Source organism: Mobula hypostoma, chromosome 24 (genome assembly GCF_963921235.1).
Source record: "Mobula hypostoma chromosome 24, sMobHyp1.1, whole genome shotgun sequence".
Lineage (NCBI taxonomy): Eukaryota > Metazoa > Chordata > Chondrichthyes > Myliobatiformes > Myliobatidae > Mobula > Mobula hypostoma.
In genome coordinates this window covers 49,761,861-49,774,158 of record NC_086120.1, presented here as the reverse complement: position 1 = coordinate 49,774,158, position 12,298 = coordinate 49,761,861, and the positions used below count along the sequence as shown (strand labels likewise).

The window sequence follows — 12,298 nt, the reverse complement described above, 5'->3', positions numbered from 1 at the left end:
GCACTGTGTAATGATTTGATCTGTATGAACAGTAGGCCAAGATATGTTTTTCACTGTATTTTGGTATACGTGACAATAATAAACCAATTCCAATGTTGATTAACACACGACATTACGTTAGTTCAATAATCTGGCTTCTATCACAGAGAAGGTTTGCATTGCCATTCATAGAAATGTTTAATAGAGCCTTTCATTAGCTTAACCCATATTTAGCTCTACTATGATGTTGAAGCTTGAAGGTTCTTTGCAATTACTCTAGTTTAAAATAAGTTCCAATCCAAGTTCAAGTTTAATTATCATTCAACCATGAACATAGCCAAATGAAACATTGTTCCTTTGGACCAAGGTGCAAAATATATTACCAACAGCACACAGCACAAATAGTATATATGGTTATGGTTAGATAAAATTTCCAGTGTCTGAGTTAGCATTTGTTGTTCATCAGAGATTGCATTAAAAAATAATCAGTTTCTCCAGCCTTACATGAAACAGCTGTTCATGCCGTCTGAGTTCTGTGAAAGCTGAACTTCAGAGGGACTTCATTGACTAAAGTACTTGGGCTGACCTGTGTTTGTGCAACATATTCAGAAAATAGAAGCTCCTTCTCTGGGACAGAGCTTGTATTTGCTGTTATTATTTGTTAAAGCGTGTGAGCTTTAAGAGATTATCTCTTATTAGCTCTTCCTTCAGTTAGTCCTGACGAAGGGTCTCGGCCTGAAACATCGACTGTACCTCTTCCTAGAGATGCTGCCTGGCCTGCTGCGTTCACCAGCAACGTTGATGTGTGTTGCTTGGAATATTGTGAGCAGTTTTGGACCCCTTATCTAAAAAAGATGTCCTGGCATTGGAGAGGCTCATAAGAATGATCACAGGAATGAAAGGGTTAAGATATGAGAAACATTTGATGGCTATATGTCTGTACTCGCTGGAGTTTAGAAGAATGGGAGGGTATCTCATTGAAAACTATTGCACATTGAGACATCTAGATAGAGTGGATGTGGAGAATGTTTCCAGTAGCTGGGGTGTCTAAGATCGGAGGGCATAGCCTCAGAATAAAAGTATGTTGCTTTAGAACAGAGATGAGGAGGAATTTCTTCAGCAGAGAGCAGTAAATCTGTGGAATTCATTGCTACAGGCAACCTTGAATGTTAAGTGATTGGGTAAACTTAATGTGAAGGTTGATAGGCTCTTGATTAATAAGGGCATCAAAGGTTATGGGGAGAAGGCAAGCAAATGGAGTTGAGAGGGATAATAAATCAGCCATGATGGAATGTGGAACAGACTCAATGGGCTGAATGGCCTAATTCTGCTCCAATGTCTATGCTCGTATTACTGTAAGTGAGGGGGAGGGTTTCATTGCTGCTTGATCTGTCTGTGCAATGTCCCATTTAGATGTAAGGGAGTGAATCACACTTCTTCTGGTAAATGATCACTCGAATCAATAACCTGTAACTTCCCTTTTGGAGCTGAGCTTTTGATCTACTTGTATGACCTGGAAGTTTTGCCTTAAACATTCGGGACAGTTGCAGCGTGGCATATACAGCCCGAATCCAAGTGGCAAGGCCCAGAGCAAGAGCAGGGAATGCACCACCATTTGACCATCGCTGGAGCAGACTTGGAGTTGAGCCTAGGCCTAGACCTGGGCCTGAGAGTGAGGAGAGACATTAGACAATAGACAATAGGTGCAGAAGTAGACTATTCGGCCCTTTGACCCTGCACCACCATTCTGAGATCGTGGCTGATCATCTACTATCAATCCCCGGTTCCTGCCTTGTCCCCATAACCCTTGATTCCCCTATCCATAAGATACCCCTATCTAGCTCTTCTTGAAAGCATCCAGAGAATTGGCCTCCACTGCCTTCTGAGGCAGTGCGTTCCACACCTCCACAACTCTCTGGGAGAAGAAGTTCCTCCTCAACTCTGTCCTAAATGACCTACCCCTTATTCTTAAACCATGCCCTCTGGTACTGGACTCTCCCAGCATCTGGAAAATATTTCCTGCCTCTATCTTGTCCAATCCCTTAATAATCTTATATGTCTCAATCAGATCCCCCCTCAATCTCCTTAATTCCAGCGTGTGCAAGCCCAGTCTCTCTAACCTCTCTGCGTAAGACAGTCCGGACATCCCAGGAATTAACCTGGTGAACCTACGCTGCACCTCCTCCACAGCCAGGATGTCCTTCCTTAACCCTGGAGACCAAAACTGCACACAATACTCCAGGTGTGGTCTCACCAGGGCCCTGTACAAATGCAAAAGTATTTCCTTGCTTTTGTACTCAATTCCCTTTGTAATAAAGGCCAACATTCCATTAGCCTTCTTCACTTCCTGCTGCACTTGCTCATTCACCTTCAGAAACTGATGAACAAGTACTCCTAGATCTCTTTGTATTTCTCCCTTACCTAACTCCACACCGTTCAGATAATAATCTGCCTTCCTGTTCTTGCTCCCAAAGTGAATAACCTCACACTTATTCACATTAACGCCATCTGCCAAGTTTCTGCCCACTCACCCAGCCTATCCAAGTCACCTTGAATTCTCCTAACATCCTCATCACATGTCACACTGCCACCCAGCTTAGTATCATCAGCAAACTTGCTGATGTTATTCACAATGCCTTCCTCTAAATCATTGACGTAAATCGTAAACAGCTGTGGTCCCAATACCAAGCCCTGTGGCACCCCACTAGTCACCACCTGCCATTCCGAGAAACACCCATTCACTGCTACCCTTTGCTTTCTATCTGCCAACCAGTTTTCTATCCATGTCAATATCCTCTCCCCAATGCCATGAGCTCTGATTTTACCCACCAATCTCCTATGTGGTACCTTATCGAATGCCTTCTGAAAGTCAAGGTACACCACATCCACTGGATCTCCCGCGTCTATCTTCCTGGTTACATCCTCGAAAAACTCCAATAGATTAGTCAAGCATGATTTGCCCTTGGTAAATCCATGCTGGCTTGGCCCAATCCTATCACTGCTATCAAGATATGCCGCTATTTCATCTTTAATAATGGACTCTAGCATCTTCCCCACTACTGATGTTAGGCTAACAGGGCGATAGTTCTCTGTTTTCTCCCTCCTTCCTTTCTTAAAAAGTGGGATAACATTAGCCATTCGCCAATCCTCAGGAACTGATCCTGAATCTAAGGAACATTGGAAAATGATCACCAATGCATCTGCAATTTCCAGAGCCACCTCCTTTAGTACCCTAGGATGCAGACCATCTGGACCTGGGGATTTGTTAGCCTTCAGACCCATCAGTGTACTCATCACCGTTTCATTCCTAATGTCAATCTGTTTCAGTTCCTCTGTTACCCTATGTCCTTGGCCCATCCATACATCTGGGAGATTGCTTGTGTCTTCCCTAGTGAAGATAGATCCAAAGTACTTATTAAATTTGTCTGCCATTTCTCTGTTTCCCATAACAATTTCTCCCAATTCATTCTTCAAGGGCCCAACATTGTTCTTAACTATCTTCCTTCTCTTCACATACCTAAAAAAACTTTTGCTATCCTCCTTTATATTCCTAGCTAGCTTGCGTTCATACCTAATTTTTTCTCCCTGTATAGCCTTTTTAGTTAAGTTCTGTTGCTCCTTAAAAATTTCCCAATCATCCGTCTTCCCACTCACCTTAGCTCTGTTATACTTCTTTTTTAATGCTATGCTACCTCTGACTTCCTTGGTCAACCACTGTGGCCACTTTTCCCCCTTTGAATCCTTCCTTCTCCGGGGGATGAACTGATTTTGCACCTTGTGCATTATTCCCAAGAATACCTGCCATTGCTGTTCCACTCTTTTCTGCTAGGATATCCGACCAGTCAACTTTGGCCAGCTCCTCCCTCATGGCTCCATAGTCTCCTTTGTTCAACAGCAATACTGACACTTCTGATCTGCCTTTATCCCTCTCAACTTGCAGATAAAAACTTATCATATTATGGTCACTACCTCCTAATAGCTCCTTTACTTCAAGATCACTTATCAAATCCTGTTCATTGCACAACACTAAATCCAGAATAGCCTTATCCCTGGTTGGCTCTCGTACAAGCTGTTCCAAAAATGCATCCCGTAGGCACTCTACAAACTCCCTATCCTGGGGTCCAGTACCAACCTGATTTTCCCAGTTCACCTGCATGTTGAAATCCCCCATAACCACTGCGACATTTCCTTTGCCACATGCCATTGTTAACTCCCTATTCAACTTGCACCCAATATCCATGCTACTGTTTGGGGGCCTGTAGATAACACCTATTAGGGTCTTTTTGCCCTTACTGTTCCTCAGTTCTATCCACACTGACTCTACTTCTCCTGATTCTATGTCCCCCCTTGCAAGGGACTGAATCTCATTCCTCAACAACAGGGCCACCCCACCCCCTCTGCCCACCTTTCTGTCCCTTCGATAACACGTATACCCTTGTACATTCAATTCCGAGGTCTGATCCCCCTGCAGCCATGTCTCCATTATCCCAACAACATCATAGTTACCCATTCGCACCTGAGCTTCAAGCTCATCCACCTTATTTCTGACACTTCGTGCATTCAGATATAGAATTTTTAACCCATTTCTCCTCTCTCTGTTTAAATCGCTACCTATTGTGCATAATCTAGCTCCCCGAACTCTCACTGGGCTATATGCCCCTTGAATTTTGTTGTCCTTCTTAAATTTACTTACTCTTTCTGCACATTTGACTCCATGCTCCGTCAGATCATCCCTCTGCACATGTATCCTCCTTATCACTTGTTCCACCTCACCTTTCTCTACTTCACACTTAATATTCCGGAACTGTGTAGTCCCCACCTGTCCTTTATACTTCATCCCGCTATCCTCTCTCACATTCTGGATCCCTGCCCCCTGCAAATTTAGTTTAAACCCCCCCCAAGCAGCACTAGCAAACTTTCCTGCAAGAATGTTAGTACCCCTCCAGTTCAGGTGTAAACGGTCCCGTCGGAACAGATCCCACCTTCCCTGGAACAAAGCCCAATTATCTAAAAGCCTGAAGCCCTCCCTCCTGCACCATCCTCTCAGCCACATATTGATCTGTATAATCCTTCTGTTCCACGCCTCACTCGCACGTGGCACAGGTAGCAATCCTGAGGGTTAATCGATTTATGTGCTGGGCTGAATTGAGGTGGTGGGGCCCAGACTCAAGAATATAGTTAAGTGGTAGGGCCCAGATCCAAGATCAAGAAATGACCCAAGGGTTGAACAATTTAAGCACTGGGCCAGATTGAAAAGTGAGGCAAGGGCTGGTTTAGCTTGCTGCTCCACATGGTTTACTCGTCTCTGTGCTGAACTGAGGCTGTGGCCTGCAACTAACAGGCTTCTGAATCAACTGCAGTGATGACTGGCTTCACAGCTGCGGACTCATTTTTGTGAACTTCAGTTGTTTGCTTGCTTTGCTTTTTTTCTGCACATTGGGCTTTTGACAGTCTTTTTCATGGATTCTGTTGTGTTTCTTTGTTTTGTGGTTGCCTGTAGGAAGACAAATCTCAAGGTTGTATATAGTATACCTCATTTGGTAATAAATGTACTTTGAACTTTGAAACTTGATTTTCATGTTTATTCAACCATAATCATCAATATGATTGAAGAAAATGAACAATTTAAATTCCAGATTACAAACCTAGACTTACAGTGAATACCAGGGCTCTGAAGTATACAGTAGATCAAAGGGACCTGGAAATGGGATCCATAATTCCTTGAAAGTGAAGTCACAGGTAGATAGAGTTGTAAAGAGAGGTTTTGGCACAGTGACCTTCATAAATCAGCATATAGAATACAATAGTTGGGATGTTATGCTAAAGTTGTACAAGATGTTGGTGAGGCCAGTTTTAGAAAATACTGTGCAGTTCCGGTCACTAACCAACAAAGATAATCTCAATAAATTTGAAAGGGTGCAGAGAAAATTTACGCAGATATTACCAGGAATTCAGGACTTGAGTTATAGGGAAAGGTTAAATATGTTAGGACTTCATTCCCTGGAGTGTAGGAGAATGAGGGGAGATTTCATATAAGCAAACAACATAAGAGGGGTATGGATAGGGTGAATGCATGAGTGAAACTACAACTAGAGGCCGTAGGTTAAGGATGAAAGGTGAAATAGTCACTCAGGAGGTAGAGTGAGTGTGGAATGAGATGTCTGTGTAAATGATAGATGCAAGTACAACTGTAAGAAATTTGGATGGGTGCATGGATGGGAGCGGTTTGGCACTCTTTGGTGTGGGTGCAGATAGATGGGACTAGTCAGAAGACCAGGCCTGGCCAAATCAGATGGGCGAAGGGCCCGTGTCTGTGCTGTAGTGCTCTATGGCTCTATGTCAATATTTGGAAATACAAGATCATTAACAAAAAATAATACAAAAAGCGATTCATAAATGATGAATTTATTCTTATAATATAATATCTAAAACAGGCCCAGAAAAATAATATTACTATAAGTATACATTTCTGAATTATTTCAAAACAGTTACTTTTAAAAATATATTATGTTTCTATACAAAGTGCATCAAAAGATTTGTCAGAATGTAGATAATTACAGATTTTTGACTACGTGGAGGAAGTTGTCCCTGGTTACAGAGATAAAGTGTTGAATACATGGTACACACTACTTTGGAGTTTTAGACCTATTAATTTTAATTTTAAGTTAAATGGAATACATTCCTATCCCAAGATATCTGACTGATGATGAAAGATTAATTCAATAATTCATATGAGAAACACATAACTCACAAACTTTCACTTGTTTCCAATGTATTACTACATGTTGTTTAACTTTAGTCATTGTTTGTCACTGAGTGGATTTAATTTATTTATTGTATGAAATACAGAAAGGAGCATATTATCCCTCTGGCCATCTTAAGTTTGTAATCTTTGGTTTTTGAAGAGTTCTCATGAAGAAAGGGGATTGAGTAACCTTAATTCAATAAACATTTAGTCAGATATTCTGTTATTAAAGTAGCTTAAAAAAGCAGTTAATCAGCAATACAAAAAGATATGACAATTTCAGACAAATTGTGTTACATATATATACTAGTTACAGAAGTTTTGTAGTTTAATCATCACAATAGCAATATAAGTTTAAAAAATGTGAAATTAAATAATTTAAGAAATCAATATTTATTATCATTATGGCAAATTGCACATATGCTCAGCTTTGGGCCCTCTTTACATTCAATGTTTTTGTCACTGAGAAGGGTAATACCCTGGTTTGAGAGCCGCTGCCCTTTCGACCAAGTCTCAAGAGGCTTGTCACAGTGATAATGGCCATGCTTAATTGTTCCAAAGAGAAAAAGCTTCAAGGCAAAAAGTGTCCTTTCCTGGAATGTTATCAGCCTTTAGAAACTTGCCCTTCTGATGTCGATGCCTTTCCAAATCATCTATGCCCAGATCAGGCAGGAAACTGTCACACTAATACCATCATGCTTGTCACCATCACATCTGGACCCTCCTCTCCCCACAAGGCATTCTGATTTTACTAACCAAACTCCTTTACATAGATTCCAGAAAATATTATTCCAGTGCATAGATTCCAGAAAATATTATTTTGACTACAGTGCATTCATTTCAGTTTCAAGGCAACTCAGGTTTTAATTTAGATCAATATCACAATTTAATGTTACTAATATATGCTTTTCTACTTCAGATCCACTATGATATGCATGATTGTCTGTAATATTCCTTGTATTCCTTATAGGAATTTCTGATGCGGGAAGTACAATCCAGCTGGGTTTTGCATTGCATTGTATGATCCTTGTCTCTTCTTCACGTATAATGCCAACTGGAAGATTAAAATATTAGCATGCTTTAAGTAGAGATTAATATACTGTATTATTTTAAAATTCTACTTTTAAAATAGATTTCTATTTATCTGGAGATACAGTGCAGAACAGACCCTTCCAGCCCAACAAGCCATGTTGCCCAGCAACCCACCTCTTTAGCCCCAGCCTGTTCACAGGGGAACTTTGTCACATTGACCTTCATAAGTCAGAGTATTTACAGCAATCAGGATGTTATGTTGAAGTTGCACAAGATGTTGGTGAGGCCAAATTTGGAGTATTGTGTGCAATTCTGGTTGCCTTACCTACCAGAAAGTTAGTATGGATGCAGCCAGGACTTGAGGATCTAGATTATTTACTGTGAAATGCCATCCCTGAACTTCCGTTTATTTGAAGTTCGAAACGGAATAATTGCAATGTGACCTACAAATCCAAAGTCTGCAAGTGAAAGATTCCTGCAATGTGACATCAGTCAATGCTGATTCATATCAGTTAAAGTTCTGGGAGGTGCTCCTGAGATATTAAGAAGAAAATATCTTTCTCTGAAAGCATAACACTCCTTCGCTGAAGTGGAGCCGGAAATTGCAGTCTCTGTCCTAATGGCAGTGATCAAGTTGAATGCATACAAATAATTCATTACTGTGGCATGATTCACAGGTTATGCAATTCTCCTGAGTCACCATTGGTTGCTCAGGAGACAGATCAACAGTGCATACAACATCTTTACCTAAGCAATTATGGACAAATGCATCCTGGTCCAAGTGTTCTTTCATAAAAAGATCTAGACCACAGATCTGGGCTGCAGTTCATACATGACAGCTTCCAGCACCCATACCAGAGCCCCCTTTCACTACCAGGGGTTTTCCTGGCTTCCACACAGCCTGAACATTGAGCTGAGTATTTGGGAGATGGGTACATTTGAGTTGCCAGCTTTTTTCCATTTCAAGTTGAGAGTCTTGGCTGGAAGAGTTAACTGCCAGTTTCCCTCTGCAGATGCTGCCTGACCGGCTGGTTCTCCAACATAATGCATAACTCTCAATGGATAAAGAAAAATGGAGGGTTGAGAGCTGTGTAGGGGTTAGGTTGATCATGGAATAGGTTTATATAAATCTACACAACGTCATAGGCCAAAGGCCTGTCTTACTGTATGTTTTATGATGGAATTCACTGTATGTGACAAGTAAAGTTAATGTCAAAACTTGATTTTGATCCAGATAACCTACCCAAGCCTGGAGAGATCCTTATAAAGCTGAGGCTTTCAAAGGCATTGGCCAGAGCACATTTGGAGTATTGTGAGCAGTTTTAGGCCCCTTATCTAAGAAATGATTTGCTGGCATTGGAGAGGGTCTACAGGAAGTTCAGAAGAATGAACCTGGGATTAGAAGTGTAAATAATCATTTGATGGCTCTGGACCTGTACTCACTGGAGTTTAAAATGGGGGTGGGAGGGATCTCATTGACACATATCGAAAATTGAAAGGCTGAGATAGACTGGACATGGAGAGGCCGTCTCCAATAGTGGGGAGTCTAGGACCCGGGGGCACAATCTCAGAATATAAAGATGTTACTTTAGAACAGATGAGGAGAAATTTCTTTAGCCAGCTGATGTTAAATCTATGGATTCATTGCCACAGATGGATGTGGAGGCCAGTTTATTAGATATATTTAAAGCATAGGTTGATAGGTTCTTGATTAGAAAGGGCATCAATGGTTACAGGGAGAAGGCAGGAGAACATGGTTGAGAGGGAAAATAAATTAGCCATGACTGAACAGCGAAGCAGACTCAATGGGCCGAATGGCTTAATTCTGCTCCTATGTCCTATGGTCTCATAGACCCATCTATATGCCAGGTTCAATCAGGGTATGTAAAAGGTTATACATCAACATGCTTGCACTGAACTTGGACCCTGGAGACGGTGGGGTCTTCAGTTGTTTTTAATGTTAAAGCTGAGCAGGTCATTAACATGATTGCTGCCTTAATAACTCAGGTTCTTGCTCCAGCCATACCTGCATCACGTTTGAGTTATTTTCTCATTTATGATGGGCATTTCTAGATCTTCTCATTACAGTGAGTGACACTGTACAATACTGAAATGTGAGATGAACTTACCAAGAGGCAAAGGAGGAAAATGACAAATAGGAAGAGCAGAATTCCCAGCACAATGAGTACAATTCCCCAGTCTGGTATTTCTGCTGTGCCTGAAGAGACAGGGGCTCCAGCTTCTGCAGGAAGAAAAGACAAAGCAAACTCATCAAACTCAAGTGCATAATGTAAATTCTTCATCACCAATGACGCTGGAATTAAATATAAGAATATACGAGGCATAGATTGATTAGGTAGCACAATTTTTCCACATCCTACCATGCAAGAAGGCCCAGCATGAAGGATGCTTTCAGAAGGTGATGACTCAAGAAAGCAACATCCATCCTTAAGGACCCCCCATCACCTTGCGCACATCCTCTTTTTATTGCTACCAACAAGGAGGACTGGACACCCACTCAACATTTCAGGAACAGCTTCTCCTATCCCCCCACCCCCACCACCATCAAATTTCTGAATAGACGATGAACCCATGAACACTACCTCACTATTTCTGTTCACTCTTTTTGCTTATTTATTTCTTATTGTAATCGAGAGTTTTTTAATTACGTATTACAAAGTGCATTTCATGACATACGCCAGTGATATTAATCCTGATTCTGATTCTCAAGGACCATGATTTCAGGTGAGAGGAAAGAGTTTCGAAGAGTTCCAGAGGGCAAGTTTTGTTCCGACATTTGTTCTTACATTTTGTTCAAAATCTATCTGGAATTTGTTGCCAAAGGAGGTGGGGGAATGAGAAGTAATGGCTATATTGAAGTTGCATTTAGACAGACATTTAAATAGATGGGATGTAGAAGGAGAAACACACACAAAATGCTGGAGGAACTCAGCACATCAGGCAACATCTATGGACAGGAATAAACTCAACATTTCAGACTGAGCCCCCTCATCAGGACCACAAAGGAAGGAGATGAATGCCAGAATAAGAAGGTGGGGGGAAGGGAAAGAGTACAAACTAGAAACTGATAGGTGATTCCAGGAGAGTAGAAGAGGGGTGGGGGGATAAACTAAGAAGCTGGGAGGTGATGGGTGGAAAAGGCAAAGGGCTGGAGAAGAAGGATTCTAAATGGAGAGGAGAATGGACCATGGCAGAAAGTATTAGAAAGTATTCCAGAGTGGGGGGGGGGGCAGAGTAGGAAATGGAAAAAGAGGGGGAAAAATTACCAGAAGTTGGAGAAATTGATGTTCAACCATCGTTTTGGAGGCTACCACATGGATACAACCCTCATGTAGGCAAATGAGATTAGACAGGCAAAATCCTTAGCATAGCATGGTGGGTCCAAAGGCCTTTTTCTGTGTTGTGTTGTACACCTCCGTAACTCACTTCAATTGTATACCTCTGTAACTCTAACTTAAATTGTTTGATCCGATTAGGAAATGACTATGGAACTAGGTTGTGGATTTCTGTAACGTGTGTTTACTTTGGGACCACTGCAGTGAAAAAAGATCAGAACCCAACACTGCAGCAACAATGGACACTCCTGATCCTCAAAGTGGGTCTATAGATTCAGAGGTTTACTGTATATATTGATAGATGGTTAGAAATTCCGGTTCATCCATTATTGGGTGAATATGCTAAATAGCTGCTCTGCTTCACCTTAACTCAAGAGAAAGTGTCACAGAAACAAATATTATCTGAGTTGTGTATCTTAACTTTAAGAAATCTCTGTTGTGGATTTTTTTCTTGTTTTAAAAACCTTACTAGTGATGTGTGTGTTCGCAGCTGGTGGCTGCTGCAGTCTCATTGGTGACTTGCCGTGGGGGCGTGGGTCAGTGCCGATGAAGTGACCTCGATGTCCGCATGTAGGCTGTGACACAGTTGCGAGAAATTGGGAATGGGGGAAGGGAGATAAGCAGAGTGGGATAGGGAAAGAGGGGAAATTTGTGGTTCTACTGTCTTACTGGTGTGGTCTGGTTAGGTTCATACTGTGACTGAGTGGTCCCAGCTCATTCACCAGGGGTCACATCTCAGAAATACAGCTGACATGTTTTCCTTATAATTCTTGCCTGTCTGCAGAATGCAGCAGTTTGAAGTCATTGTTGAGGTCAGTGAAGATGAATACACCTTTTACTTTCTTAAATATACATTTAATTGCTTCAATTCTGCATAATCATTTGTTTCTGTTGGTAAGTCAGAAACATGCTGTACACACATTGGTTTTGTTACCGTGAGCATGCGATGACATCAGCAATAGGTGAACAGCAGCGGTAGGGGTGGGAATTTAACAGGAAATGTGTCCAAACACTTCAAATGTTACAAAAAACATTCTTTTGCACTTTTGTTAAGGCACACGTTTGTTTTTAAATTGTATATTCAACTCATGGACAAGTGAACAGAAAAAGGTTTCCTGATAGTAAATCACAAAGGTAAGACCGATTTGTCTTAGATTCCATGAGAAAATTCACATTTAAAATGTGC

At 41.4% G+C, this 12,298-nt stretch overlaps 1 protein-coding gene across 1 annotated transcript in view; it reads right to left on the bottom strand.

The window, feature by feature from the left end:
• Window positions 1-6,422: 6,422 nt before the first annotated feature.
• LOC134337155 (mucin-16-like) overlaps window positions 6,423-12,298 on the bottom strand; it is a 35,798-nt gene continuing 29,922 nt past the window's right edge. The window contains exons 30-31 of the mRNA XM_063031998.1: window positions 9,886-9,998; window positions 6,423-7,778 (exon numbers count right to left, since the gene is read on the bottom strand). Coding sequence (XP_062888068.1) covers window positions 7,689-7,778; window positions 9,886-9,998 — 203 coding nt within the window. The 3' untranslated portion in view covers window positions 6,423-7,688. The remainder of the gene's footprint in view (window positions 7,779-9,885; window positions 9,999-12,298) is intronic.